The 27,926-nt window shown below is 32.9% G+C and overlaps 3 protein-coding genes and 1 non-coding gene across 6 annotated transcripts; 3 read left to right on the top strand and 1 right to left on the bottom strand.

The window, feature by feature from the left end:
* Positions 1-1,156: 1,156 nt before the first annotated feature.
* On the top strand, positions 1,157-11,206 carry LOC107917195 (double-strand break repair protein MRE11). The gene is made up of 22 exons (XM_041086933.1): positions 1,157-1,298; positions 1,365-1,500; positions 1,670-1,827; positions 2,077-2,167; positions 2,491-2,610; positions 2,693-2,761; positions 2,868-2,959; positions 3,129-3,231; positions 3,315-3,422; positions 3,516-3,578; positions 3,675-3,750; positions 3,882-3,946; positions 7,513-7,575; positions 7,673-7,733; positions 8,287-8,369; positions 8,711-8,824; positions 9,214-9,288; positions 9,446-9,517; positions 9,628-9,902; positions 10,237-10,348; positions 10,482-10,676; positions 10,824-11,206. The coding sequence occupies exons 1-22, from the start codon at positions 1,282-1,284 to the stop codon at positions 10,854-10,856; spliced, it is 2,181 nt and encodes a 726-aa protein (XP_040942867.1). The 5' UTR covers positions 1,157-1,281; the 3' UTR covers positions 10,857-11,206.
* Positions 11,207-11,264: 58 nt separating this feature from the next.
* On the top strand, positions 11,265-11,337 carry TRNAF-GAA (transfer RNA phenylalanine (anticodon GAA)). Its single transcript has one exon. It is a non-coding gene; the product is annotated as a tRNA-Phe (tRNA).
* A 101-nt stretch (positions 11,338-11,438) lies between these two features.
* LOC107917723 (chlorophyll a-b binding protein 13, chloroplastic) lies at positions 11,439-12,746 on the top strand. The gene is made up of 3 exons (XM_016847010.2): positions 11,439-11,798; positions 11,863-12,024; positions 12,100-12,746. Exons 1-3 carry the CDS (start codon positions 11,685-11,687, stop codon positions 12,607-12,609), a joined length of 786 nt encoding a protein of 261 aa, XP_016702499.1. The 5' UTR covers positions 11,439-11,684; the 3' UTR covers positions 12,610-12,746.
* A 124-nt stretch (positions 12,747-12,870) lies between these two features.
* LOC121213803 (myosin-2) lies at positions 12,871-21,859 on the bottom strand. Of its 3 annotated transcripts, none has more exons than XM_041086930.1 (24): positions 20,874-21,859; positions 19,961-20,062; positions 19,715-19,858; positions 19,471-19,621; positions 19,320-19,347; positions 19,047-19,215; positions 18,817-18,880; positions 18,679-18,692; positions 18,498-18,582; positions 18,300-18,403; positions 18,057-18,195; positions 17,762-17,880; positions 17,491-17,643; positions 17,316-17,405; positions 17,100-17,177; positions 16,667-16,825; positions 16,262-16,447; positions 15,700-15,905; positions 15,461-15,596; positions 14,876-15,005; positions 14,452-14,565; positions 14,231-14,367; positions 13,875-14,090; positions 12,871-13,670 (listed from the first exon to the last, which is right to left on the bottom strand). In XM_041086930.1, exons 1-24 carry the CDS (start codon positions 21,291-21,293, stop codon positions 13,227-13,229), a joined length of 3,588 nt encoding a protein of 1,195 aa, XP_040942864.1. In that variant the 5' UTR covers positions 21,294-21,859; the 3' UTR covers positions 12,871-13,226. The 3 variants fall into 3 exon arrangements, with proteins under 3 accessions (XP_040942864.1, XP_040942865.1, XP_040942866.1); XM_041086931.1 differs by having other exon boundaries at positions 14,252-14,367; XM_041086932.1 differs by having other exon boundaries at positions 20,870-21,013.
* Between the last annotated feature and the right edge of the window lie 6,067 nt (positions 21,860-27,926).

Raw genomic sequence — 27,926 nt, 5'->3', positions numbered from 1 at the left:
GATAGAAAATGTAAACGTTTAGGGATAAATTCATCATTATACCCTTATTATAAATAAATTCAATTTTCTTATAATATGGTTTTACAACGCATTTAGATATTTTCATAATTATCCATATGCTTAATATTAACATTAATTTTGAACTTTGTAGGTATTGATCTTCATCAATCTAAGTATTCCCTCTGTGAATCATACTGCGCACATGACTCTCCGTGAAGGTCGGAGGATAAAACCCCGACACAGTGACAATACATTTGATTGTTGAGGGCAACATTGATTGCTTGTCGAACGAGACTTCGAAGACTTATCTGAAATAGTTGACCTCACTCAACAGAAATAATGAATTTTCAAAAATTAAAGCTTATTATTATTAAACAAAATAATTATATTCAATGATTAATTTTTACTAATATATCAAATAGTTTTATAATATAAATTCAGTGCTTAATTTTTTAGTTCATCAAACACATTTTAAATTTTAGGATAAACTACATTAGTAATTACCTAACTATGTTTTTATTTTGTCACTCAACTATAAAAAAGTTATAAAAATTATCACCCAACTATTCAATTTTGTATTTTTTTATCAGTAGCAAGTTAATCGGTTAAAGTATAAAATAAAGCGGTTAGTTTTTACATTTTTTTAACTAAACCAAGTAATTGTCAGACCATTATTTTGTCAAAAAAATATTATGTTTGTATTTTTTTGTCAAAATACCTAAAATTATCAATAACCCCTTCCTACCCATAGATCAAAAGATAATGCGTTTCAACGCACTCAAACCTATATCCTCCTGTATTGACAACAATGTCTACACCAATTGAACTAAAACTCAAAAAAAAAATATAGAAACTTATTTAGATTTTCAATGCCAATTACCAAAGAAAGACTTTATAAGGTAATAACATGGGCTGTAGAAAGTTCCCAACTTCGAGCTTAAATAATGGACCAAGACGATCGAAACCCATTTGAATCAAAATGGACCAAACTTAACTGGATAATACAAACCCGACCCGTTTAATCTCTCCAAAATTTAGCCTTATTTTCTCCCTCCCCTTTGAAATTCCCCGCCGTTTCTTCCACTTTTCTCAACTTCACAAGAGTCGAAACTTATTTGGTAGCTAATATATCTCTCATTTTCTTAATTCATTTTTGTTTGATTTACTTGCTGCAGATTATAGTGCTTCAGGTATTATATTATAGAAAAATACTTTACAGTTTCTTGACATTATTTTTCCATCTGTTTTTCAGGTTTTCAATTTAGAGCGAAATCTATTACTATGAACGATTCTAGAAGGTAAAATTTATCCATTTTATTTTATTTTAGTTTGGATATGATGTAATAAAGAAAAGAAATTTTCAGACAGGATGTTAGCAACACGCTTCGAATACTTGTAGCGACGGATTGTCATTTAGATTATATGGAGAAAGACGAAATACGACGGCATGATTCTTTTCAAGCATTTGATGAAATATGTTCAATAGCAGAGGAAAAACAGGTGATTCTTTTTTTTTTCTTTGAAATCTCCACATTGTTATATTCCAAGGAATTTTTTATATTCGATATGATTTTCACCTGAAAAAAAGACCTCGGAATTTCTGTGTTAATTTATAGTGAACTTCATGTTTTTGTAGTGTTAGTATGCACTGATTTGTATTTGGTATCAGGTGGACATTTTACTCCTTGGTGGAGATCTTTTCCATAAAAATAAGCCGTCGAGGTCAACTTTAGTTAAGGCCATTGAGATTCTTCGTCGGCATTGCCTTAATGATCAACCGGTCCAGTTCCAAGTTGTTAGCGACCAGACTGTGAATTTTCCAAATACGTAATGGTTTTCACTCTTTCTCAGTGTTATGTGTTGCTGATTTAATGTCCGAATTGTATTTTCCTTCATTCTTTTTGTCTCAGCTTGATTAATGTAGTTAATGTAATTAAACTAAGTTTATAACTTATATTCTGGATGTATATGTGCTCCAATTGTTAATATGCAAATATGCTCTTTCTATTTGTTGCTTGACAAGTTTCAAAGATTATGATCACATTTAGCTTGTTACTACCATTTCTCTCTTTACAGATTTGGGCATGTGAATTATGAAGATCCTCACTTCAATGTTGGTTTGCCAGTGTTTAGTATTCATGGGAACCATGACGATCCAGCTGGAGTGGTATGGAACTTATGGAAACATGCTCCCCCCTCCCCTTTTTCTTATGTTTTTTTTTTCATTTTAGAGATAAATCATGGTTGCTCAATATTTTTTGTTCCAATTTTGGGGTCCCATCCTAAGTTAGTGTTATAAAGTCCCATTCATCACCATTCACCAATGGCATGCCTATCTGTATATGCGGGACTGAATAATTGTAGAGAAAACTTTTCAGCTGTTTACTCCCTTTCTTGATTTGTTAGATAATCATGCTTTATAGAGTGCACAAGTCCACTGTTCTTAATATTTCTATGAGCATTCCGTTCTCAACTGTTTATTGGTGACAGGACAACCTTTCTGCTATTGATATTCTTTCAGTATGTAACATTGTCAACTATTTTGGGAAAATGGTTCCTGCGGGTTCGGGTGTTGGCCAGATTACTCTCTACCCTATTCTTATCAGGAAGGTCTGCTAGTGATTTCGTTAACATGAATTAGAAGGGTAATTGCACATTTGTTGGGAAACTTAGGTCTCTTTTTGAATTGAAGGGTTCAACTGCTGTAGCCCTTTATGGTCTTGGGAATATTAGAGATGAGCGGCTCAATAGAATGTTTCAGGTGCCTTTATAAGTTTAGATTGAACTTTTATTACTGCTCATTAGTTTCTGACTTCCCGGATATTCATTTAAAATATCTGTTATGTGGTTTATATTTGGTTTCTCAGACACCTCAAGCTGTGCAATGGACGCGACCTGAACCTCAAGAAGGATGCGAAGTGTCTGATTGGTTCACCATTCTGGTACTTCATCAGAACAGGTTGTGTGTGGATGTTGCATGTCCTTATTAGTGTGTATCATGCTCAAAGTGTTCTGCTTCGTGATTGAGTTATTTCATACATGACCTAAACTAAAAGTGGAAAAAGAAGACATTATAGTGCAAAACTACATGTGTACATATTAAAACCTTCAACTCACGTGGCCTGCAGAGTGAAAATGAACGCTAAAAATGCAATAAATGAGCGCTTCTTACCACGCTTCCTTGATTTCATAGTTTGGGGACACGAACATGAATGTCTTATTGACCCTCAGGTGGATTTGTAAAATCTTTCCAATGTATTATTTTTTATCCCTTTGAGGATGTAAAAGATTGAAGGTCGATTTTAACTTCATAGGAAGTGCCAGGGATGGGATTTCACATTACTCAGCCAGGTTCCTCAGTTGCAACATCACTGATTGATGGAGAATCAAAGCCAAAGCATGTGCTTCTTTTAGAAATTAAGGTTCTACACCTGAAAGATTGGATTTGTCATTTAATCAAGCAGTATTGGTTTCTTATATATATTTTCACACCATGGTTTGTTGCTATTGTTTAGGGCAATCAATATCGTCCAACCAAAATACCTTTGACAGCAGTGAGACCTTTTGCATATATAGAGGTAAAGCAGTATCATTGTTAAATACTTTTGAAACTATTTATATAAGGCAATAAATTGAGAAGAATTCTTTTGTCTTATTCAATGTTCATGATTTAGGTTGTGTTGAAGGATGAACCTGACATTGATCCCAATGATCAAAATTCAATTCTTGAACATTTGGACAAAGTGGCAAGTCTCTTTCTTGCATGAGATAATTTTAGACTTTATCTAATAGAGAAGTCTAACGATTAAATCTTTTAAGCATTTATGGTGAGAACAAAATCCTTTATTGCCTTTATCGTAATAATTAAAATTCCGTTTTAGGTCAGTGGTCTAATAGGAAGGCTGTCAATGGATCAGAGCCCAAGCTTCCATTAGTCCGAGTTAAGGTGATTTCGGCCTCTGCTTTGTTAACAATGCTAATGCTACTATGAAAGCTGATTATTGCATACATGTTTCACTTTTTAGAGGTATAGCAGCCTGCACCTTTCCCCTGCATTCTTATGTTTCTATGTCATTTTCAAAGGAAATCAAAGAAAGACTGCTATAGATCTCTAACCCAACTAAGGCTAGCAAATCCTTTTCTTCCTTAGTTTTATCTTCAGTCATTATTTCTTTCATGCATTTGTCTTTTAAACCACCTCTGTCCTCTTTTTCTCCCTCCTGCCTTCTTCTTTTTTTTTCAAATCTTTACATCAAAATGCCTTTTTTAAAATAAAAAATAATATATTTTTCTTTTGAAGTTTTATTGACAGAAGTGTGTGGTGGTGATGTGGTGACTGGTATTAAGGATTTCACTTGAAAACTCCCATGCTACCTGTACAAAGCCAAATTTAGCCCGGGGCCCAACAACTCAAAATTTTAGCCCAATAACAGACCTAAAAATAAACCCAACTAGCCTAGCCCATTACAGAACCTGCCCAAAAACAATTCCCAAACTAAACCCACCAGCTACCAGCCCAAACCCCAAAGTCCTTTACAAACCCAACACCCATGGCCCAATAACCTAAAGCCCAATTCCCTTAAAAAAAATCTGCCTAGGGTTTCAGTTTTTGAAACCCTAGGCGCCGCGCCTATTGCCTTTTGGCCTGCCGCCGCCGCCAACGTCACGTCGTCACCACCACGGTCACGTCACCACCACCACTTGCGCCGTCACCTGCAAAGAAACAACAAAACAAAGAAAAAAGAAGACAAACAACAAAAACAGTAGCCAAAAATCGGCTATAAAAAGCCGAATATGTACCCTTTTTTGCTTCTTCTTTGGGTTAGCAATCTTATGTATCAAAAAAGAGATTAGCAAAGAAATAAAAATTAAATTTCAAAGGTGATTTCTAGTGTCTTTGTATTCGGTTTTCTCTTGATAGTTTAATCGTTTTCCTATTTTATTTTATTTTTTTTGTTTATCTATTTGCGTATATACAATATAATAAATAAAAAAGGAGAGGTGCTCACCGGGACGGGGTTTGCCGCGCCGATTTGGCGCTTCGTCGGCAGTCGGAGCAGTGGCGGTGCGGCGAGCCTAGCGGTGGCGCATCAGGAACCCCACATGACCGGACTTCTTTGAGAGAAAAGGGGTTTCCCTTTTAGTTTTTTTTTAAAAAAAATGGCTGAAATATTTTTGTGAAGCAAAAAATGGGTTTAAATGCCCTAAAAAACGGCGTCGTTTTGGTCTCTGACCCGCGCGGTGACCCGACCCAGGGGGAGGATCTGCGTGTTTTCTTCAGTTGGAATATTTGCGCAAATAGTCCCTTTGATTTTGTAGCGCTTTCATGGAAGTTTTTCGCATATTTGCAATTTGGCCATAAAGTTTTATTTTTGATTCAGTTTAGTCCTCATCTAAGCGCAGCGTTTTGGGGCTTTGGGGTATTTATCATTTTGGTCCCCCTTCTTTTAGCGCGCTATACGATTTAGTCCCTTTTGCCTTTTCTTATTTCGATTTCGCCCAATACTTTCGTTTTTATTTCGATTCAGTCCATATTTTAGCATTTTTTTTATTATTATTTAGTTATTATTATTATCATTATTATCTTTACTATTTTTATTATTATATTTATTAATACTATTGTTAGTATTATGTTTTCTTATATTCACTTATGAAATTTTTAAATATATTTGTTTTAATATATTATTATTATACAATTGTTTTTATATACATATACGTATATATATATTTTAACTTATTTAATATCCCTACTCAATTTTATATGCATATATATATGTTTTTATATATATTAAAATACGTATGTTGTTTATATATATTATGTCATTTCATTTTATTTTATTTTCCACATATGTATATATCTTTTCATCTATATGCATATATTCTTATATTTTGCAATATTTATGTATACCTTTCTTATAATATATATGTACATATTTTAACCTTTGTAAATACAAATACATATACACATATACATTTTTTTTCATATTTTTATAAATTTATGTACATACACACATTTTTATAACGTACGTACCTATATTTTATATTTTTATATTTTATAATCCTTATATTTATATCTTTTATTTATTTTCTTCATTTATTTATTTATTTATTTACATATCTGTTATTATTATTTGTTATGCTTTAGAATTTTTATTTGTTTATTTCTTGTTATGGTGCATACGTGATTGATTTTATTTATATATATGTGATTTCTTGTTTATTTATCTTTTGTTTTTTATTGTATTAGTTTACTTACATCATTATCATTGTTATTCCATTACACCCATTTTTATTTAGATTTCAAAAAGAAATTTTAAAAGTATAAGTAATATTCGGTATTTTGGATCTTCGAGAGAATCGAGTCCTAACGTATTGGGTTCCGACTTTCTTTGTTGAATCAAAATAATCAAGATTACTCTTTTATAAAAAACATAAATAAAAAGCTCATTATTGAGAATTCAATACGTCGTGTCCTAATGCATTGGATGTGACACGTTGATTCCTCGAGATGAAGATTTTTAAAATAAATGCAATATTCAATGTTTAATATTTTGAGAAATTGTGCCCTAACGTATTAGGTTGCGATTTCTTAATTTGATTTAAACAATTGAATATTCTTTTAAACTTTATTACACGTTTTTTTTCAAACTCAAGTTTTAAACAATATCGGAAATTAAAAAAGGATCGTGTCCTAACTTACTGGTCGTGATCCCTTTTTTTAATCCAAGATAGTTAAATATCTTTTAAATAAGCATTTTTCGTCCGCGTATCGGGAATTCGAGACATTGTGTCCTAACTTACTGGATATGATTCTCTTTCTCGAATAACGTAAAATATGCCTTTTTTCTTGAAAATTTTCAACGTTTTAATACAATGATCGTATTTTTAAAATTCTTCAAAGTTCTCAATTTTCGACATTAAGACATTAAGTGATCAATTAGGTACCAATTTTGGGCGTATCGAGGGTGCTAATCCTTACTCGTGCGTAACCGACTCCCGAACCCATTTTTCTGAATTTCGTAGACCAAAATCGTTGTTTTAATAAAATTAAATCGTTTATTAAAAACAACCACTTTTCAAGGTGATCCGATCACACCTTATCAAAAAAGGATTGGTGGTGACTCCCGTTTTTGTTTTCATTTTTCTACTACATTGGGAAAGTTTTCAACATGGATCTTTGTTGCTAGCATGTTGTCTTTTGGAAATTGCTTACACATCTTGTTAAACCTTTTGTCTGAAATCATCCATCTAGTATGTTGGATGTAAAGCATCCTTGCCTTCGCTTTTAATGAGACCTTTTATTTTGTCTTTTTCTCTTTCATGAATTTAATCTTTCTTTACCAAGTAGCTTTATCATTTGAAAATTTCTGTACTGATCTGGTGTGCAATTTTTTTTTTTTTTTGAAAAAATTTTACTCTATTCTTATCTTGAGAATGTAAGTCATTCATTTCCCAGGAGAGTGTCTCTAGCATCTGGAGATAACTATTTCAATATTCCATTTGACATTATAGGTGGATTACTCTGGATTCATGACAATAAATCCTCAAAGGTTTGGACAGAAGTATGTTGGGAAGGTATCTTAAGGCTATTGTTCATACTGTATGAGGAATGGGTTATATGTATTTTTTTTTTCTCATTCAGACGCTAAATAACTAGATTCAATGAATCCAGGTTGCAAACCCCCAAGATATTCTTATATTTTCAAAGACTTCTAAAAGGAGTCAGAAAGAAGGTAATTTAATCATCCAGACTTCATAATGCACTCAACTCTGACTGGTTCCAGAAAATTTAACCGTTTACTTCTCAGCCATACCTTTTTAAAAAATAAAAAAGAAAAGGAAATTCTTTTTTCTTTTTCTTTTTCTTTTTTTGTGTTTGGGGGGGGGGGGAGAGAGTCGCAAACAAGAATTTGTACAACATGCAACATTGGTTGCTTTATTTGCAAAGATAAATAAGCTTCTGCCTGCTGAAATCAATCGCATAAACCCCTAAATTTTTTTAGGAAAAGAAAAGATAAGAATAGGTGGCCAGTGAAATATTCTATTACGAGGCTCATGGGGCAGAACTCACAAGTATATACTGAAACAGCTGTTGGCTTGGAAGTTTATTTTCACTTTGAAAGCTATTGCATAATAGATGCTATTTGGAGCAATATTTTACTATAAACATAATAGCAGCATCTGGATTGTCGAAGCTCCTTTATTTTCTTAATTTTATCTGCTTGATGTTAGCTTCTAGAAACATGGTTTAACAAAAGTTTAATTTAACTGTCTTTATGATTGTAGCCAAAATTGATGATTCTGAAAGACTTCGTCCAGAAGAACTGAATCAACAGAATATAGAAGCATTAGTCGCTGAAAACAATTTGGTATCAGCATTCACTGTTTCCTTCTCGTCTTGATTATTTTACATATGTCACTTAATTCTTATTTTAGTGTAGTCCGGAGGGTACTACACAATTTGTGTAATGATTTTAAAACATTGTTCTCACAGAAAGTGATTTTTTTTTGCAAATACTGTATTTTCAATGCAAAACAAAATTTTGCATGATAACTAAGCATTGATCGAGTGCTTCTGGACATGAAAATTGTATCAGATTCCTGTTTTCTTTCAGTTACTGGACTAAATGGGGACTCTCATGCTGGGATCAAATATTTATAATGAAGTTTTTTCACCTTTAGCCCCATCCTTTTCATGTCCATTTTGCAGAAAATGGAGATCCTTCCGGTCAATGACTTGGATGTCGCACTGCACAATTTTGTTAATAAGGATGAAAAATTGGCTTTCTATAACCGTGTGCAATACAATCTCGAAGAAACTCCTGTAAGTATTTTATAGGTTAGAAATATGTAGTTAAAACAGTGTAAACTATAATGTTAGAATGAGGAGGGGAAGACCAAAGATGACATGGCAGAAAGTACTATAAAGGACCTTACTTTTACTGATTTAACTGCAGATATGGTCCTAAATAGAGCTAAATGGCTTTATCTGATCCATATAGTCAACCTTGCATTTTGGTTAAAGGCTTCGTGTTGTTTTAACTTTTAGCTTTCAATTCTTGTTTTATTTTATGTCGATTGAAGCTTCCTGTTATAAAGTCCTTTTGGGTAATATATTATGATAGAATCTTATGGTTCGCTCAATTGCTCGTATTAGTTTGACACTTTCTTATTTAATCTTTTTCCTGTTTTCTTCACTCTTTTTATTGACAGAACAAAATTGGAAAGGATTCAGGTGCTTTGAAATGTGAAGAAGATTTAGTTCTTAAAGTTGGGGAACGCTTGGAGGCAAGAATTTCAAGTTGATTGATATAAATATTACTGCAAACTTTTAATGCTATATTCCCAACAGCAAAAATGTTCCTTAGTCAATCATTCTTTACTGAGTGCCTTCAATGGATGGAAATAGTACACTATACCTTCAATTCATCTATTAATTTTGCAGGAACGTGTTCAGGAAAGGTCCTCACACCCTAAGGATACCCTTCAGTTCACCTCCAGGGTGCAATCCTTTGAGGTAATCTTACAAAGATTCCATATGTTCCACTTTCTATTTGTTTAAATGTTGATTATGTTTTCTTATATAACATTCTTTGCATCTAAACTATTGGCTCTTCAATATTATAGAATGTCTGCAGTAAAAATGATAAAGGAATAGGAAGTGCAGCCTCCTTTAGTGATGATGAAGATACAGCACAGATACTAAGCTCCGCCAATGGAGGCCGGAAAGGGCTACTGACCGCTTCTCGATCATCTGGGGATGCTTCAGAACTTGTTAAAGGTAAAACTTCTACTAGAGGAAGGGGTAGAGGCAGAGGCAGAGGCAGAGGCAGAGGCAGAGGTTCTAGCGGCTTAAACCAGACAACTCTTGATGCTACGTTGGGGTTTCGCCATTCTCAGAGGTGACACTTCGATTTAACTTGTTGACAAGTAATTTGATTTATGACTAGAGAAATAAGTATCGGGTACAATCCGATATCAATTGTAGGAAAATTCAACCTTTTCTAACTGCAAACGCTCTTCTTTTATTGCTTGAATCCTTTTTGCTTTGTAATACTGGGGCTGCCAATGTTGCTGCTACTTGAAAATGAAACTACTGAGTTTACCACAACTATATTAATTGTTATTTGAAGTATTCATATTCTCTATTCCACTAAAGTTTTAGTTTTTAATTCCTTAAAAGTATGGAAATTTGTCATCACTGGATAAATTTCATGGGTGATTTTCCTAATGCAGGTCTGCATCAGTTTCCGCATCAGCTGCAGTCCAAAGTATTGCTGATGACGAGGAAAACGTTAACTCTGCTTCAAGTGAAGAACATGGGATAAACGAGGTTGACAACAATTTGGTATGAAATACCTCCCAGTCAATTTCAATCCTATGTTGCCACTCTATTGCTTCTCTATGCGACTGTACACAGAAATCACAGTTTCAAGAATGATGTAAATACAATCTGAACAAATGCTCTGTATATATTGAAGGAAAAGGATGAAATTGTTCAGGGTAAAGGGCGCAAGAGAGCAGGTCCTAGGGGAAGAGGTAGAGGGTCTACATCTAAGGGAGGAAGGAAATCTGAAGACTCTTTAGTTCACAAAGTGCTCATGAACAAGCATGATGATGATGAAGAAGACGATGCTGAAGAGATTATAAGGAGATTTAACAAGCCTCAACCTCGGGTTAGTGATTGTTCTTCTATTCTTTGTTTTTGGCAGTGTCACTTTCGGCAGTTTCTACTTCTAAATTACAAATATTTCCACTCGTAACTTCACCGTGTTGTTGGACTCGCCAACCGAAGTCTGAACCTCTTCCTTCATGTTTCTTAGGTAACAAAAAGTTATGGTGCCTTGAGAAGATAAAAGTCTCATCACGCTTCCCCAACCTTTGAGCATCTTAACACCAACCTAGATGATTATGATGATATATTGAAAAGCAACAAAAATCCAGCAGCAACCCAGAGACGTGAATGATTTTCAAGGGAGAAATAGGTACAGATGAGATTTGTAAATGGTAGGCAGTAAATGATCTGTGGTTGTTTTTGCACATAATGAATGCTGGTCGATTTTTATTTTTTCCTCATGCAAAGTCTATATATTGGAAAAAGTTTAGCATTAGCAGAGTATAAATTTTGTTTAAAGTTTAAGAATGTCCAAATGTAACAAGCAATGGCTGTATTGGCGTTTGCTAATTCAGTAAAATAACTTTATTTAAGAAAGGTTGGTTGCTTTTGTATTGAAATAAGTTATCCACATGAAAATAATCAACTCGCGGGGATAGCTCAGTTGGGAGAGCGTCAGACTGAAGATCTGAAGGTCGCGTGTTCGATCCACGCTCACCGCATAAATTTTAAATTTTCCTTTCCTATATGCAGAAGCCCAAGCCCAAACCATAACCATGTTTCGCTTCGTTTATTATTTGGGGGAGGGGTGGACTAATAAGAAAAAGAAGATAATATATGTGGATATAAGGATAAAAGTTGGAGATACTTCAAATCCTTTGCAGCGTTTTAATTGGCTGATCTCATTTTCATTACCAACCCATTCTTTCTCTTCTTTCTTTCTTCGGCTCTACATATTTGTATATAAAACATTCACTTCCTTTTCTCTGCATTTTCCTATCCAGCTAAAATCAACTGAATATATATATTTTTTTTAAAAAGGGTTGCCCCCTTCTAACTCTGAAAGGCAATGGCTTCAATGCTTAGCTCAGGAACCGTCCTTAGGCCAACCCCATTTCTTGGCCAAAACAGAAATGCTAACCCTCTCAGAGATGTCTCCGTGGGCACTGCCAAATACACAATGGTAAGGTTTTTTTTTCTTTTATCTTTTCCTAAGCATTTGGTGTGTAATGTAATGTAATGTGTAGGGAAATGAACTGTGGTATGGACCAGACAGAGTGAAGTACTTGGGACCCTTTTCAGCTCAGATTCCATCCTACTTGAACGGCGAGTTCCCTGGTGACTACGGATGGGACACTGCCGGTTTGTCAGCTGACCCTGAGGCCTTTGCTAGGAACAGGGCTCTTGAGGTAAACCTTCTTAGCAATTGAAACTGTTTGCCTCCTTTAAAGCTAGATCCAATGTCATTTTTCCTTGTTTTATAGGTAATCCATGGAAGATGGGCAATGCTGGGAGCACTAGGCTGCATCACCCCAGAAGTCCTTGAGAAATGGCTTAGAGTTGACTTCAAGGAACCAGTATGGTTCAAGGCAGGAGCTCAAATTTTCTCAGAAGGTGGCTTGGACTACCTAGGCAACCCCAACCTTGTTCATGCTCAAAGCATTCTCGCTGTCCTCGGGTTCCAGGTTGTCCTCATGGGACTAGTCGAAGGATTCCGCATCAATGGTCTCCCCGGAGTCGGGGAAGGCAATGACCTTTACCCTGGTGGCCAATACTTTGACCCTCTTGGTCTTGCTGATGACCCTGTCACATTTGCTGAACTTAAGGTTAAGGAAATCAAGAATGGCAGGCTAGCCATGTTCTCTATGTTTGGTTTCTTCGTTCAAGCCATTGTCACAGGCAAAGGTCCACTGGAAAATCTCTTGGACCACCTTGACAACCCTGTTGCCAACAATGCTTGGGTCTATGCTACCAAGTTTGTGCCTGGATCGTAAATTAACAGCCCTGGATCGAACTTGTTCCATTATTTGCTTGTATCTATCCTCTATGTACCTGTAGATTTCGCATCACTCTGAAATTTTAAACCTGTATCACTAAGAAGTCAATGAAATTCATGATCAAGTTCGGTGTAGGGTTTCGTGATGGCTGGGATTTCCATTCATATGAGAATGATTAACCAAATTTTAATTCTGTCAAATGCTTGACAAAGATGAGAGATATAGCACACAATGAAATTGCAGATTACATGACAATAATTTAGGGAAAAAACATATGAACAATTATCATTTCGTTTGTATACAAGAAACTAGAAAGTCGGATCTTACATAACTTGACAACAGAATATACATAAACTAAACCAAACTACTCGAAGAAGAGAGCAGTATCAACGCGAGGAATCCCTATTTGTCTATGCACATGATAATTCCTCCCAACAAGTAGCAAAAATTGGTGAGATATACAAATACAATGTCTCTCTCCCTGTCCATGGACTGCCAGAAACATTTATGTTCGTTGCCATAAATGTTAACTAACCGTACCCGAGAACTGATACAGGTAATTTTGGCAACAATTCTCCAATCAACGGAGATGATCATTTCAAACTGGGATTCAATCAGGATCTTGAACCTAGCTTCTCCCACCATTTTCTTCGAGTTTTGTCTGACTCATATCCACGCTTATGTAGTCTTGCCTTGGTTTCCTTCAATCGCAACTTGTACTCTTTCTTCCATGTCTCGAACCTGCGTTTTAATCTCCGAAATTCATCATCAGTATTCACGTTAGAAGTTGGCTGTGCCATTCTGATTTCAGCCAAGGATTTTGCATCGTCATCAAAGGTTTGTCTGCGCTGTTCAAATTCCTTTAGCAGATTGCCCACTGCATTCAAAGATCCATTCTCTCTACCCCCAACAACATCAGGCATATTCCCAACAGGAGTTCGAGATCCCATGGACACATTATCTTCAGAATCATAGTACCGAGGTGATACCACATCACCTCTTCGCTGACCAGCATTACTGTCAGCAGCAAGACTCTTTCTGGCTGTAGCAAGACTTGTCTGCAATAAATGCAATCACAATCAGTAGATATCAAGTTATTAAATTATTAAACATGCATTTATTCTAAGTTAATAGCTGCAACCATCAGGATCATAATGGTTTTTCAGTTACTTCCAACAATTATCAAGACCTTTTGTGTTGGTCAACAACAATCACCTTAATGCAAACATGTTTTTATATTTATGTATAAACATAAAACTCACCTGTAGCGACGCCATTTGCTTTTGCCACATATCCTCCATTGATTTCATCTTTGCCTCGTACTCCAACCACCTTGCTTCATACTGTTGTAGTTGCTCACGTAAAGTGGCATTTTCCTGTTCTTTTTGCCCCAAGATTGCTTCTGCCTTGAGAACCTTTCTCTGAAGTTCTGCCATTACGGAAGGTACAACTTGAATTTGTTGCTCATGTGGCATGTCCTGGTCAAGCAAAAATTGTCAGAGCTATCCAACAGACTACAGACCATTGAGAAAGTAAAACATGCTCAGAAGCATGCAACTAAGAGAATAAAAATGATTTAGAAAACTTCCTTGAAAAAGGAGTACTCTTAGAATGTTACCGTATCAAGTGTAGCGAATACCTTTGCTTCAGAAATCTTCCTACCCACCTTTCGTCTAGATTTTACACTTTCACGGTTCAACTGTTTCAAATTAGGCATGTTATTGAAATCTCTGCGGGCCAACCACCCGCGGATTACTGCAATGGTGAAAAACAAGATAATGATAAGAAAATTGTAGACACCTGAAAGCCACAAATTTAACTAGCAGACAAAGATTTTACCGGATTGTAAATATATGACTGACGCCAACTGCTCATCAAGTAAATGAGAAGCAAACGATGAGCACCTATTTGCCTCAATAGCATACTTCCTTCGGATATTTTCACCACAAACAACTGCATCACAAAGGAAATATCCGTCAATCCATTGAAAATAAATAAAAAATCCAAGTTGGGTGCCTATAATCTAGAAAAGGACTAGTGCCACAAACATAAATAAATCTATACTTCAAGCCTCTGAAGTGTAAAAAGGGTGCTGGTTCTTAAAGACTGAAGTCTAAAATATCCTGCAGAAAGCTTAAGTGTATGAAGCCATGCTTAATTATGACCAAAAAAGACAAGAAAAATATAAAAGAAGCAACGAAACCCTCAATACGAAAAAAAAAAGTTTTATTGGAAAGGAGTGTTGATTGGGAGAAGTTAATACATGATTGTATGGTTTTTGCTCCTTTGTTGAGCTCATGGAAAAGGCGACGAGCTCGGTGACCACGGAAGTATTTCTGAACCTGAATTACTCCTTGCAACACCTGTTTTCTTCTATCCTCCAAAGCACCAATCTGTATGCCGGCCACAGTCAGACAATAACAGCATCAAAGAAATTGTTATGTAATTTAATCATGAACAGAATGAAATAAGTTGGCATGGCATCTCTATGTTCCAAATTTCAGTATTTCAACTCTAATGTCAAACTCTGAGCATCAAGAGATATTTCAGGTTTTTATTTGCCACACAATGATCCATTTACATTTATATATCAATCTGGTTATTTGTGCTTCACTTGAAAAAGGTCTGTGACCAATTTGGCTAACATGATTTTTAGCCATAAAGAGGAGTCATTTCTCCCAGTTCAAGTGGAACCATCTTACATGGATCAAGAGTTGTGTTGGTTGGCTCTTCCAATCATCTATAGTGTCATATAGGTACTGGAAGTCTTTGGGGAAAGACGCACCAATATTGGAAATCACAGCACAAAAATTAAAAGAAACATGAAAAACAGGAGTATAGAACTTACCTGCCCAGTTCGAAGATACAGTTTTGTATAGCCAACCCGATACATGTCGGGGAGGACATTAAATTGCTTCAGAACAGCAACTGAAATACTTAATGGATCTTGAGAAGCATTGGTCTCCAACAGGAGGAACCCATACCTATGAAATGCATGAATATATGAGAAGTATGCTGAAGAGAGAATACTTTTAAAAAAAAATTAATTAAAACAAGCCATAAACTACAGAAGGTATTAGCTGATACCTTTCTGCAAACTCCAGGTGTGTCATTCGAGTGGGATATCCTGCTCTTGAGATTTTAACAACCTCCAAAATTCCACAATATCTAAGCTGCTGCAAGACGAGCTCCTCTTCATACGTGTCAGGAAGCTGCTTGCAGTTTGGTTTTATGCAGCGAATAAAGTGAGGTTTTGTATTCTCCAACTGGTGCATTAGTTTGAAGAGTTGGCCCTGCGAGTACAGAAGAAAAAACCTAAACATCTACAAAGCATGCCATTGTGCAGTAAACACCAATATTCATACTACTATATTAGATACTCCGGCATTGCCAAAGTAATGTAAAAGATTTCAAAGGGAAATTCATGTCAAATACCCAAGAAAAAGACACAAGAACCAAAAACACTCAATAATATATTACATTCAAAGGATTGGCAAATGTACAAATGCTTTATGATGAAGATTAATGTTAAAAAACCTTCTCCATTAGAATGGAGACCATAAAAATCTTTGTAGTTTTATCAATCAGTTTGAACTACATGACAACACCAGATATAGTTGGATCAAAACAATTAAGCAAGCAATTTTACCTTAAAATTTGTACCAACACTTTGCTTTGGAGTGTCCGATGAAATTGTTGGTTTCAGAGATCGATTAATTCTTTTTCTGGCAAACAATCGTGGCAACTGGCTATTACAGGATGATAGAAGTTGGACTAACTCAGAGTTCAGAGAATCTCGGTTCTTTTCCAAAAATCCATTAGTATCATATAGTACCTGGCAGAAGTCCAAAAATCAGTAATTTCATGCATGCTTCTTGCATTACAATTTTACTAGTACGCAATACCTTTGAACCTACTTGTAAACAAATTCAACATTTCCAAAAATTAGACTTTCTTAATTGCAACTCAGGGTTTGATTATGTTTCCTTTGAAATTGAATGAAAGGAAATCTTAAAATGAATTTCTAACTGTCCTCGAAAGACCAGTGACTGACCTCTCCCGCAAAATGCCGTACACCAAAGGCCCTGCCTCTATCTCCTTTGAAGTAAGAACTAGAATGCAGATGCTGCTTCAACTTATTAGCAAGGGTAAAATCAGTTGAATTGGGGAAATTTGATTCCTCATCCAACAAAGAAAATATCCCCAATGGTTTCTGCAAAATAAACAATTAAAAAGAAGAATAACAGATTAACCTGGAACATTTTGCTTTGAAATGAAACGAGATATGACAAGGAAATAAAAACTTCAGCCTGCATCAGCACCGAAGCTAAGATAACATACTTCAATAAAACCAAGCTCAATTTCTAAATAGAAGGAAAACCACAGAATACACAAGAACCACATGCCGCGCAATATATATTGAAAAGAGTCCTTCCAATGGATTTCAAATGAGCTTTGCTGACAAAGAAACTATTCAACCAAGTTACCTTCTCAAATAAGTCCAAGCACTCTTGGTTGTCTCCAAAATCAACTTTGGTCCAATCAATCCCATCCAACCCATACTCCTGAAATACAAAAAAGGAAGAGACTCTTGATAGTGGGAAGCAGATCATATAGAAATTTGACTACTAAAAATCAATCTGTAAGCCAAGTAAAATAAGGGCAGAGTAATGGAAACCCAGCTTAAGATTTGAGTTGCTTACCTCTTGCTCAAGCTTAAATAGATGCCGGTTGAAGTGTTGTTGCAGCCTCTCATTTGCATAATTTATACAAAATTGTTCAAAGCTATTTTTCTGAAAATCAGAAAAGAAATATTATTAGTTGAACAAACTTTCTACACAATTATAATATCTAAACAGCCAATTATAAACTACTCACCTTAAATGATTCAAACCCATAAATGTCAAGGATGCTTATGGACCTGCCTATGTATTTTTTATGAACTCCAAGTGACTTGTTGATTTGTTCCACAAGCCAGTCAAACAAGCTAGCATAGATGAATTTTGCCAATGCATCTCTCGAGTCAATCGCCTATATTACAAAAAGAACATTATCGTGTCATCAATGTGTGCACCACAGCTAATATAGAATGTGACTTATGATGGGAGAATTGAAGAAGAATACTTTTGCTAATAAAAACTGAACGAACCTGTTGCAATGTCAATTTCTTAGCAAAACTATCTTTGCCAGCTTGGACTCTATGGGTAGATAAAGCTTGATTCAGTTCATTGGGTGTACAACCCATCAGCCTGGCAGCACTGGTTAAAGCTGAAACAAGGGGAAAAGAAAAAGATCTCACTTATACTAGCAAGCAAAACAAAGGGCTAACTACCAGGCATTATATTCATTGTTTCATGTAAGGCGCAAGCAAATCCAGTTAACCGAAAGATGCTAAAACAAAGAAGGAATCCAGTTTCTCTCTCTCTGTGCACAAATATTATTACCTTCATCAGCTGATGCCTCTACGTAATGTTCATTGCCAATTGATTGAAATGATATATTTCCCAGCCACAGCACTGCAGCAATCATTGCAAATGCTTGCTCTTGCTCTTCTTTGCACATTTGAACAATGTCTAAGGCTTCCTGCAGAAATGGGGAAACTATTGCTTAAAAGACATGTGACAAATTAAATGGTAAACAAATGCCTACACTATTATGGTGACATTAAATCCAGCCTTTCAAATTACCACAAGCTTCAGGAATTTCTTAGCATCATCAACACCATTAATCACCAAGCTGTCACTCTGGATAAGATAGTTGTACTCACTGGCCATTTTAAGATTCAGTTTCTCTGCAAAGACATGATTCCAAGGATCATAAAAATATTTCCCAGAGCCCAAACTTTTCTGAACTAGACCATGAAATGCTGTAAAATGAAATAGTACCTCTTAGAGTTGGTGGAGCACCAGCACAAAGTTGATAAAAGATATGGTAAGACCGTTCACCAGCAGCCAACTGAACTACTCTCGACTGCTCAAAGGTGACATAAAAAACATCCACATCAGATACCATACATGATAACAGAGATAAAATCCAATATAAAGTGTAACTGGGTCAGGAACTCACCTTTTCCAGAAGAACTATCCACGATTATTAGTTGATGAATCAACATTAGCACAAAAATCAAGTCAGTGGCCAGGATTAATCTATGTTATTTTATTACTACAAAGTTATGATAGCAATTTTCAAATTCAACATGCTTACAAGTTTGAATTTCGGCACCAGATATCTTCCCCATTTCAGTAAAATGAATTTCAGTAAGCTTGCCCTGCACCATAACAGAGTAATAAAGAAGTACTTTACTGAGCTATAGCAAATGTGAAAAACACAAACCAAAGTAGAAATTGGTCCACTAGGGTACATACAATCAGCAAGGATTCTTTTAGCCATGAGAATAATTTATAGTAAAAGAGAGGAAGGAAAAAGGAACTCACAAATCGGCTAGAATTGTCATTCTTGGATGTCTTTGCATTCCCGAATGCTTCAAGTATGCAATGTGTCTCAAGGATTTTACGTCCTATCCTGCCATTGCCACCTCCAAGGACAGCTAGGTACCGCATTGCCATTTTTGCTGTCTCAGTTTTCCCAGCTCCACTTTCCCCACTGCAAGATAAATTTATTCATGTGATTCTGCGGTTCATAAACAAAAATCTGTGCTTAAAAGCTACAGTACTCATATTACAACAAATATTAAATTTCCAACTGACCTTATGATTATAGACTGACTTACTTGATCTGCAAAATTTTAAAAACAGGCAATTGATAGAGAATCAGAAACATGTTATTACAACAACACAAACAAACTATCACTTGTTTATGCTAACTTCAGAAAGAAAAGGAAAGAATGGCTTCATTCACCATTCATCATCTCATTATAAGCAGTGTCAGCTGTAGCAAAAACATGAGGGATGTCAGTAGCCTTCTGCCTATAACTCGTGACAAACTCTTCCCCATAAATTTGGACATCTTTGTACGGGTTGACTGCAATCAAAACTAGACCTGCTTTACTCTACATAAAGAAAAAAAAAGAGTATAAATGAAGCTCGAAAGCAGAGATAATCCTCTTTAGTAAGTGCATAAGTAAGGGTTATATCCTGCTTACATATATCATATCACGAGAATATCTGTACTTAAGATTCTGAAGAACTGATGGCTCATTCAAATAACTAAGCTGTATGAGATCATTCACACCCTCCAAAATTTCTGGGTTTGCAGGTAAGAGCTCATTGGTTGAGACTTTTACAACCTATACCAACAATACAATGTAAATCGAAATAAAAACATGCTAAAATGAATACTTAATACTAATTATCCAATCTTTTAAAAACCATGACTGATCCGAACTTACCTTTCCATTGGAAAGGGAGACAAATGATTCTTCTCCTGATGCAGATTGTATAGTTCCAGATCCCCACAGCCCATTTGATAGCCGGCACCAAACACGAAGTTTCTGTAACCAATCCTCTCATAGTAAATACAATTTATTTAAATTGAATACATTTACCTAAACTAGTAATCATTTTCACAGAAGATGAATGTTCAAGCACATGCTTCCCATTACTTATGTTTCAACAAAAGAAAAATTAAGTGCTAGTCGAAATTTTGTATAGACCTTTTTTTTTTTTTGAAGCGAACACACTCTTTACAACCTTTGAACAACAATTTATATCATTGTCTGTATGGAAAAATCGCATTTACATAAAACTGAAACCAACCTCCTAGTATGTTCGACAATCACACACATCCCGGGTTATAAACCCTAGTGCAGTATAAAAAATGAACCATACTGCCTATTTTCTAACATTGCAAATTCGTTGTCATGAAACCATATTTTTATAATTATAAAGTAAGACTCCATTAAGTTATTGTACTCAATTTGTAGCATAGCACCCCCAAACCCATTTCATCAAAAGCATTCCTTGTTACAATTTCATTAAGAAAAATACTTCTTTGACACACATTAGTATTTACTAATTGTTGAAGAAAACTATTAAAATGATTTACTTAAATATTAAAAGAAAAAAAGGAGGCTAAACTAATCTGCAGGTTCTCATTTCATAAAAGATCACATATTTTCCCCTCCAGCTTCTAATTAGATGCCTCCTAAATGGTATTAAAACAAGGATCAATGTTAAACAAAACAAAAATTTTCTTCAAATTTCCCCAGGAATTATTAAATGCCCTCCTAAATGGTATTAAAACACGGATAACAAGCTTATAGAACAAAGCAATTGAAAAAAAAAATCAACTTTAACACTTACTTTTTTAATAAAATGCCCAATATTATCGTTCACCTCAACTTTAGCATCCGAAACCCTATCTTCCCCTTTCTTCCCTTCAACTGCCTCCAAATTATAGGGCGAATCCACATTCACAAATTTCCTCATCTTTCTGCTCCCAAAAACATGTCTCTTCACTCCCAACTCTTCTTCCTTCCTTTTACCTTCCTCTTTCCGTTCCACTTCAGTTGAAATTCCACCGCTTTCGCCGTTAGAATCGACTCTGAAGTTCGTCGGAAGGGAGCGGCGAGCCGAGGGAAGTCTAGCCTTGGATGTTGGCCGAGACGGTAAAGCCGGTGGCAAGTCTTTAGGCTTCTCGTCCTCATCTTGCCGTCGTAGAGACTCTAACATCTCTTCTAGCGAACTTTTCACTATACTCGTCGGCGACGCCGATAACATCATTTTTTTGGACAAGAAAAGTAACTTTTTTTTCTCGTAGAAATTCAAACTAATTTCTTCGCTAAACTTGCATTGAAATTTTTCGAAAAGAAGATCGTAACACCGTATAAAATGAACGGAGAATGAAAAACAGTGAATCAAAACGTTTAAAACTTCGTTAAAAGAAACAGAACAACTGCAAGGGAACTAGCGTCAGTTAAAAAACTGAACAACATAGAAATAGCAAAAAAACCACAGCGATAATATTTAGGAAAATAAAAAAAGTTCTTACAGAAAGATTAAGGTTGTTCAGAAACAAAGCTTTCAACCAAAAAAAAATACAAAACTGTTTTACAAACAACTGAGCTTCTGGTTTTTTTTTTCCTATTTTACTTTGGGTTTTATCAAAAATTAAAAGAAAAAAAACGATTCGGATCTGATGAAGAAGGTTTAAATAATATTTTTGAAAATATATTTTAATTAATTTATTATTGGGAAATTAAAATAAAAATAGAAAGTAGAAACAAAGCGGCTTGGTGCTGGTTGAATTGAAATACAGGCGTTACTCAAGGGACCTGAAAAAAACAACTCAACTGAAGAGAAGAAGAAGAAGGAAAAAACCAAAAAAAAAGAAGATTTGGATTAGGCCCTGAATTTGGATAAAATTACCGTTATTGGTCCTTTTTTCTTTTCTTTTTTGAAATTTTATTAAATTTCTTTTATTCCCTTTTTCTTATTTAGTTCTTACACAGTTCATGGCAAAAAGGTACCATTTTATTGTTTTATTAGTTATTTACTAGCTTTCAAAAATGGTAGTTATAATGTATATTCAAAGAATATATTTTAGACAAAAAAATGTTTTTTTATATAGGTAGGTAGAAAACAATTTTATTGAAATAAATCAAAGATTTTGTAATAAATTATTAATTATAAAATAAATAAAATTATTTAATTTAATTATGAAAATAATGAAAACTATAAAATTGAATTATTAATGTTTTAGTATATTTAAATAAAAAATAAATATGTGAGCTTGACTTGAGTGGAAATAGAAGTATTTAAGATTACTATTCGTGATTTATATCATATAAAAAATGCAAACTAAACACTTTCTATAAAATGATAATCCACTTAATAATAACCATTTTTTTATGAGATAAACTATAAAAATGTCATTTTTATTTACCTCAGATTACATTTAAGTTACTTACGTTATCGCATTCTAACATTTTAGTCACTGAGACATTAATTGTCGTTAACGGTGTAATAGTAAGCTGACGTAACACGTTAAATCATCATTTCAAACAAAAATTTTAGGTTAATTTACAATCAATCCCCATATTTTTTTCGTTTTGAGTAATTTTTTACTTTTTTACTTTTTCTTTTTTTTCATTCTCTTCTGCTTCTCCCTCTATTTCTCTCTCTTCTTAATTTTTTTAACGTAGTTTTTCTATGTTTTCCATTTGTTAAAACTAGTCCCTATACTTTTATTTTTTTGAGCATTTTTTTTTCAAGTGAGACGAGCTTGTGGATTAGTTTTAACAAACAGAAACCCTAAAAAACTACATTAAAATAAATGAATAAGAGAGGAAAATAGAGGGAGAAGTAGAAGATAATGGAAAATTTAAAAAAAAAGTTAAAAGAACTTAAAAGAAAAAAATTAAATTGCTCAATATGAAAAAATATAAGGATCAATTGTAGAATTTAACCTAATATTTTCATTTGAAATGATGATTTAATGTGCCACATCAGTTTACCATTACACCATTGACGGTAATTAATAACTCAGTAACTAAAATATTATAACACAATAACGTAAATGACTAAAACGTAACATTTCAAACATAAGTGACTAAAATGTAACCTGAGGCAAACAAAAGTGACTATTTTGATGGTTTACCCTTATTTTATTCTTCCCCCTTTTTTTTCTTGTATATATTCAATTATTTATTTATTTATTTATTTTGTTTACAAATTATAATGCAAACATCATTGCATCCAATGAATAAATGGCCTACTTACCACTTAACAATACAACTTCCATTAGAATACTCTTTGGTAGGTAGGTAGATCAAGTCTTTTAGATTGCCCATTTTTCATTTTCATTTTCATTAAACCCTTATTTTTTGTTATCAAATTGTAACAAATCCAAGCTGTAGGAGGACTAAATAAAAAAACAATTAAATATTTTAAGCTTTGATTTAGAAAACCATGAATAACGAGAATTAATTAGCCAAATTTAATGCTGATGGTTAAAAATTTAATGATAAGGCAAATAAAGATTATGGGTGCATGAAATATTGAGTAATTGTGGTCCTTTTTTTTGCAATAATTAGGTTTACACATTTGCTTTGATTTTGCCCAAAGCGTTAGGATTCTTTACTTGAAGGGCATGTTTCTTGACTTGTTATGAAGATAATGGGATTGAAAATGAAATGCAAACAAATTTTGTCCTTTGAGACAATTTTTTTCTTTCTTTTTTTAAAATTCAGTCGATTGATTAAAATTCAAAGTTGTTTTGATTTATTTTTTTTTGTGTTTGATTACAAGTTGTAGTATGATTAGGTACCTTGTAAGTCAAAGTTTGTTGGACTATTGGAGGAAAATTCAAATAATTAGAAGTTTAAAACTTATAATAAGGAACTTTTAGGATTAACAATTAAATTATTATTTTTGACTTGTGAAGTTAATATTTGATACACGTTCGATGAAAAATATTTTAATTTTATGAACGGACTCAAATACATACACATATAAAAATATATTTTATGTTTTTAGATCCTATTTGTGAATATTTTTTCATAGGGGTGTTCAATCAGTTAACCGAATCGAATTAGTATTAACTGAATTAATCAAACTTTTTAAGCTTTTAACCATTAATTGAACCAATTTTTTTTTTAAATAACCGAACCAAAATATTTCGATTAATCGGTTGGCTAATTGAATTAACTAAAATTTATATTTTTTTATTTTTTCTTAAAACAAGTATAAAATATATAAAAATAAATTAAATTGATAATGTTCATTTGACCGAATTATTTAAATTAAAACTACATATAATTTGTATTATTAATTATTAAGTTCGGTTAATTACTCGATAACCAAACTTCCAAAAAATAATTAATCGACTTCCGACTAAATTAAATCGATTAACCGAATTAAATCAGTTTAATCGATTAATTTAGTTTTAACGGAAACTTAAACACCCTAAACAAAATAACTTTTTATTCTATTTTATATTTAAATTCAAGTCCCAATAACATAGTTAATTAACATTTTCAATAAAAATAGTAATTTGAAGTTTACTTGCCTAGAAAAAATACAATTAAAATATTGGGGGTTTTTTGGGGTTTAAAAAAAATTATAAATAATTGAATTTTATTCTTGGCATTCAAGGTGAGATGGGTGAGAATAGAAGGATGGAAAATGGTTGCTTTCGTGACTAATATATTATGTTTTATTAATAAATTTTGGTATTTTAAAAGGGTAGATGTGTGATTAAATCTATTGACAAAACCATCCATTAATAACTGAAAATTGATGTCCTTTACAAGGGCATGTAGGTAATTCTAATTTCCCCTAATCCATAGAAATAAATAGTGGTGTTCGAGATTAATCATAACGGTAACGTGGCCCCTACTAATATTGTGATAAAGGCAAAGCCAAGCAACAATAAGTCAAACCACAAGAAAGAAAAAAAAAACATCTGCAATTTTTGTAATAAAATTTGAATGGAGAAAAAGACTACCTAATCCCGTCGAGGTTGGAACTCTATTGCTTGTTTATTTCCCTTAATTTATGTTCTAAATGGACACAGGGACACGTTTTGATTCAACCCATTTCCAATTATTAATATCTTTTTATTAAAAATACTTTTATAAAAAAATAAGAGTAGAGATGGTTTAATGATGAAATTTGAAATTAATGTTTATTGAAAATTTAAACATAAATATTTTATTTATTCGTTTATGTTTTGGTTAGAAAATAAATCTCATTTTTAAATTTATTGTCAGAATCAATTAAGGCCAACGAGGCATTGGCATAATTGACAAAGGCGAAGGTTATGAGTTTTAAATACATAGATTTAAGATCCACTATGTGTAATCATATGTGCGAATCTTTAAGTCTCATTATGTACAATTGTCATGTGTGAGTTTCGATTCGATTAATCAATTTTATTTTGAATTATTCAAACTCTTAATATGTTTGTACTTATAAACTTAAAAAAACAATTAAATGTAATTTTAATATTTAAACATATTTTTTCAGTTAAGCATGATCATAATATTTTAATTTCAATTTTAAGTATTCATTTACTCCACATATATTTTCTCTTTTTAATTTACAGATTTGTTTTGTGGGCATCTTCGTTATTTTTACAAGTTTGTGATGGACAAAAGATGGTGCCTATTGTCGTTAAACTTCTACTGCCATTAGTAGTTTCTCTCGAAAAGTGAATCGATCGTAGATACTCAAATTGTGGCTCTTCATTGACTTCTTAACCTATTTATATTTTGAGAGTATTTCAGAATAATAAATTATTTTATAAGTTGATTTAGACTCGTGTTGTCTTAAATATTGTATGTTTCTTTTTTTCATTTCAATTGTTTAATAAATCTTCAATTTTAGAAGTTTTTGTCTTGTCTAGTACAAGGTTTTGTAATTTTGTAGTTTTATTTATGCATGTAGTCTTGAGTTTGTGAGTAATTTTAGAGATGATTTTATCGTCTTACTTTCTAATTGGTGATACTCGATTCTTTTGTCGATTTTACTTGCTGCTTTAGACCATTCGAATTGATTTTTTTTATCATGTTAAGTATTTGTAATCACTTCAAATATATTGCGCTTGAATTAATAGAACTTACCGTTTATCATCGACGATAGGTGTTTATTATTATTTTTCCTGACTTATATGATCTCATTCATGATAAATTAACAAGTATTTCTTTTTAATTTTTTAATTTTAAAATCTTTTTTCTAAACATTTATTTTATATTTTCAGTTTGGAATTATGAATACGGGTGATTGTATAGAGACCTCAATAATGATGAAGAAAACTTGCTTAGGGTTCACATTTTTTATTATATAAAAATATTTATTTATTTATATGGCAAAGTTGGAATTGGCAGGGCAAAAACTAAAGCATGTCTCGAAGTACGATAAGTTGTCGAAATTTGAGACTGTGAGATAGTTTTCATTTTCTCTGCACTCTGCAGCTTTGCTGCTTCCCTATTACGTTGCTTTCTCCACATTCTCAACTATTCCCAATTATTTCTATTTTCTGTTAGTTCCTGTAACTATAATTTAATATTTTTTAAATAAAATACAAAATTTTAGTTGAAGTTAGATGTGATTATCGAGGATATATAATTTTTTTTAAAAATTTATCATTTAAAAAATATAAAAATAGAAAAGATAATATTTTTATTAGAGCTGTGTGACATAAATTTCTGTTAAAATAAATGTAAGTGGGAAAATAGGAGGATTTGTGAGGATAAATGTCGTAGTCCATCGCAGATCCTCAATAAGTAAAATACTGAGTTAGGGTTGCAACTGGACCCACAGTACGGTACAAGTCGCATAAGTGGAGTTCATATAAAAGTTTACTTCCTCTATTTGATATTTGATTAGAATAATGTGTTTTAACCTTATTACACTATTTCTATTAAACTTTAATTAAAATAAGGTTTTTAAACCTATAAATAGGCGTAATCGTCTCTCCTCTTGTATCATTCGAATTTGACATAGTGAATTTTCTTCTCTTCCATCTGTAATTTTTTTCTGAAGGAGTTTTCACGTAAAATTTTGTATATTCTGTTTTCTTTCTTTGCAATTTATTGTCTTATCGATGTTCAATTTTCACAGTTTTAAAATCATTTTATGAAATAGATTTAAACTTGAGTTTGATGTCAGTCACAATTTAATTAATATCAACTTAGTTATTAAATTAATTAAAAATATAAAAGTAAATATAATATATTTATAACTATCTTTACAGTTTAAACAACTGTTAAAAAAACTATAGTACAATTGTTTATTTTTTATTTTCACCTAGTACAATATCTAATTTAATCTAATATTTATATTTAAGTATTTTATTAATTTTGTATTACCCTTAATCAGGTGATGAATTTAGTTATAAAATTATAAAATATTATTTATTTTAAATTATAATTAATATTTTTTTTCTTTTTCATATTTTTATATAATTTTTAAATAAAAGAATTAAAAATTACAGATACAATTAGAGAACACATGTACAATAATATTAAAATACAAATTATTACCACGTCACGTATATTCATTGTTGAGAAAACCTTAAAATATAATATTTTTAACATAAAATATTTTTTACCTACGTCATAGGTGTGATAAAATCTAATATTAAATTAAGAGGCTACTAATTTTATTATTTAAAAAATCTATGAATTAGTTTTTGATGTATTGATATCTTGTAATTTTATGCACAATTTGTGAATGATATATAAAAGAATTTTAAAATTGAAATCACCTAGTTTTATTTTTAAGAGTAAACTATATCTAAAGTTATTAAAGTATTGGTATGTTTACGTTTTGGTCTCTTAATTTAAAAAAAGTTATAAAATGGTTATTGAATTATTTAAAATTTTTCGTTTAAGTCATTGAGTTGTTAAAAAT

Source organism: Gossypium hirsutum, chromosome D01 (assembly GCF_007990345.1).
Source record: "Gossypium hirsutum isolate 1008001.06 chromosome D01, Gossypium_hirsutum_v2.1, whole genome shotgun sequence".
Lineage (NCBI taxonomy): Eukaryota > Viridiplantae > Streptophyta > Magnoliopsida > Malvales > Malvaceae > Gossypium > Gossypium hirsutum.
The sequence above is the reverse complement of the archived record's forward strand: the minus strand, read 5'-3'. Positions and strand labels throughout refer to the sequence as shown.

What these genes read in the sequence shown, in the direction of transcription:
- LOC107917195 (XM_041086933.1), top strand. An exon ending in AATGTCTTATTGACCCTCAG is followed by an intron (nt 3,232 to 3,314) that starts GTGGATTTGTAA and finishes TTAACTTCATAG; the next exon opens with GAAGTGCCAGGGATGGGATT. An exon ending in TAGTCGCTGAAAACAATTTG is followed by an intron (nt 8,370 to 8,710) that starts GTATCAGCATTC and finishes TCCATTTTGCAG; the next exon opens with AAAATGGAGATCCTTCCGGT.
- LOC107917723 (XM_016847010.2), top strand. Translation starts at nt 11,685, where the DNA reads ATGGCTTCAATGCTTAGCTCAGGAACCGTCCTTAGGCCAACCCCATTT. An exon ending in GCACTGCCAAATACACAATG is followed by an intron (nt 11,799 to 11,862) that starts GTAAGGTTTTTT and finishes TGTAATGTGTAG; the next exon opens with GGAAATGAACTGTGGTATGG. An exon ending in CTAGGAACAGGGCTCTTGAG is followed by an intron (nt 12,025 to 12,099) that starts GTAAACCTTCTT and finishes CTTGTTTTATAG; the next exon opens with GTAATCCATGGAAGATGGGC.
- LOC121213803 (XM_041086930.1), bottom strand. Translation starts at nt 21,293, where the DNA reads ATGATGTTATCGGCGTCGCCGACGAGTATAGTGAAAAGTTCGCTAGAA. An exon ending in TCTCCCTTTCCAATGGAAAG is followed by an intron (nt 19,859 to 19,960) that starts GTAAGTTCGGAT and finishes TTGTTGGTATAG; the next exon opens with GTTGTAAAAGTCTCAACCAA. An exon ending in ATGACAATTCTAGCCGATTT is followed by an intron (nt 18,881 to 19,046) that starts GTGAGTTCCTTT and finishes GTTATGGTGCAG; the next exon opens with GGCAAGCTTACTGAAATTCA.